The following is a 1,333-nucleotide window of genomic DNA, read 5'->3' as shown; positions in this document are numbered from 1 at the left end:
AGAATCTAGTGCATGTTCTGGATTCCTCAATGAGTTCCCAAACCTCAACTTTGATGAGCTCCCAAAATTCATGAAAGAAATTGGCGGTGAATCCATCGGGCCCAGGAGCCTTTCCATCATTGAGCTAAGCCATGGCTTCTTCAACTTCCTGCAGTGATGTGGGCTGAAGCAGTTTGTTATTGTGATCCTCATTTATGATGCGAGGAATGTGCTACGTGATGGCTCTGATTGCTTCATCCCTATTGTCTATGGGTTCTTTGAGAATGTCCTTAAAATATCCTGTGAATTCCCTCTCCATATCTTCATGAGCTTCGATTCTTTCACCTTGTTGATTGTTGATGAAGGTAATGTTATTGTGCATTCGCCTTTGGATTGTTGTTTTATGGAAGAATTTTGTATTCTTATCCCCCTCTTTTAGCCAATTGATTCGGGACTTTTGCCGCCATAGAATTTCCTCTTGTTTTCGACGCTCTTCAATTTGGTTCCAGAGTATCTGCTCCTGTTGAGTTTGTTCCTCTGTTCTGTCTCCTAGAATGAAATTTTGCTGAAGTACTTGCATTTGTTGCTCCAATCTTTGGCGATTTGCCTGTATATTACCAAAATGTGTACGATTCCAAACTTTAAGAACTTGTTTCAAGTTTTTTAGCTTTTGTTGGAATTGATACATCTTGGCTCCCTCGGGCGGAATATAGGATGTCCATGCTTCGTTGACCACTGCCTTGAAATTGGTGTTCGTGAGCCAGAAGGCTTCGAATCGAAAAGGTCTATTGCAACAGTTATCTGGCCTGGACCATTGTAGCAGAATAGGCCAGTGATCTGATCCGCCTTGGGGAATAATGGAAGCATTGAAGTCCCCTCCCAGGTGGATTGCATTATCAGAGAGGGAGAATCTATCAAGCCTGGAGGCAATATGGTGAATACCTCGACGCTTATTAGTCCAGGTGAAAATGCCATTGGAGGTTGGAATATCCATAAGTTGATTGTTTTGTATGAATTGTCTAAGGCCATTGCTGTCACTATCAAGGCTGATTCGGCCTCCTTGTTTCTCCTCCATGGATTTTATTATGTTGAAGTCACCACCGCCGATCTAGAGGGGAAATTGCCTATTTTCATTGAGGATGGAGATTGTTTCCAGAAGGTCCAGTTTTTGCTGAATAGTCTGCGGAAAGTATACATTAGAGAGAGGCCCATGGATATTGGTACCTGTGAGGTGAAAGGATGCTTGGATTAGATGAAGGGTGGCATGGAAGTCATATAGTGAAATAAACTGCGGGTTCCACAAAATGGCCAGACCGCCTGAGGCTCCAGAGGCGTCTACTGCAATAGAGATGCT

At 43.2% G+C, this 1,333-nt stretch overlaps 1 protein-coding gene across 1 annotated transcript; it reads right to left on the bottom strand.

The window, feature by feature from the left end:
• Positions 1-211: 211 nt before the first annotated feature.
• On the bottom strand, positions 212-1,054 carry LOC149148244 (uncharacterized). The gene has a single exon (XM_089442114.1). It carries the CDS (start codon positions 1,052-1,054, stop codon positions 212-214), a length of 843 nt encoding a protein of 280 aa, XP_089298240.1.
• Positions 1,055-1,333: the final 279 nt, after the last annotated feature.

This window comes from Pinus tabuliformis, chromosome 9 (assembly GCF_031772625.1).
Source record: "Pinus tabuliformis cultivar Carrire ecotype Pingquan chromosome 9, CPIR1, whole genome shotgun sequence".
Taxonomy (NCBI): Eukaryota; Viridiplantae; Streptophyta; class Pinopsida; order Pinales; family Pinaceae; genus Pinus; species Pinus tabuliformis.
This window is presented reverse-complemented; position numbering and strand designations above follow the sequence as displayed.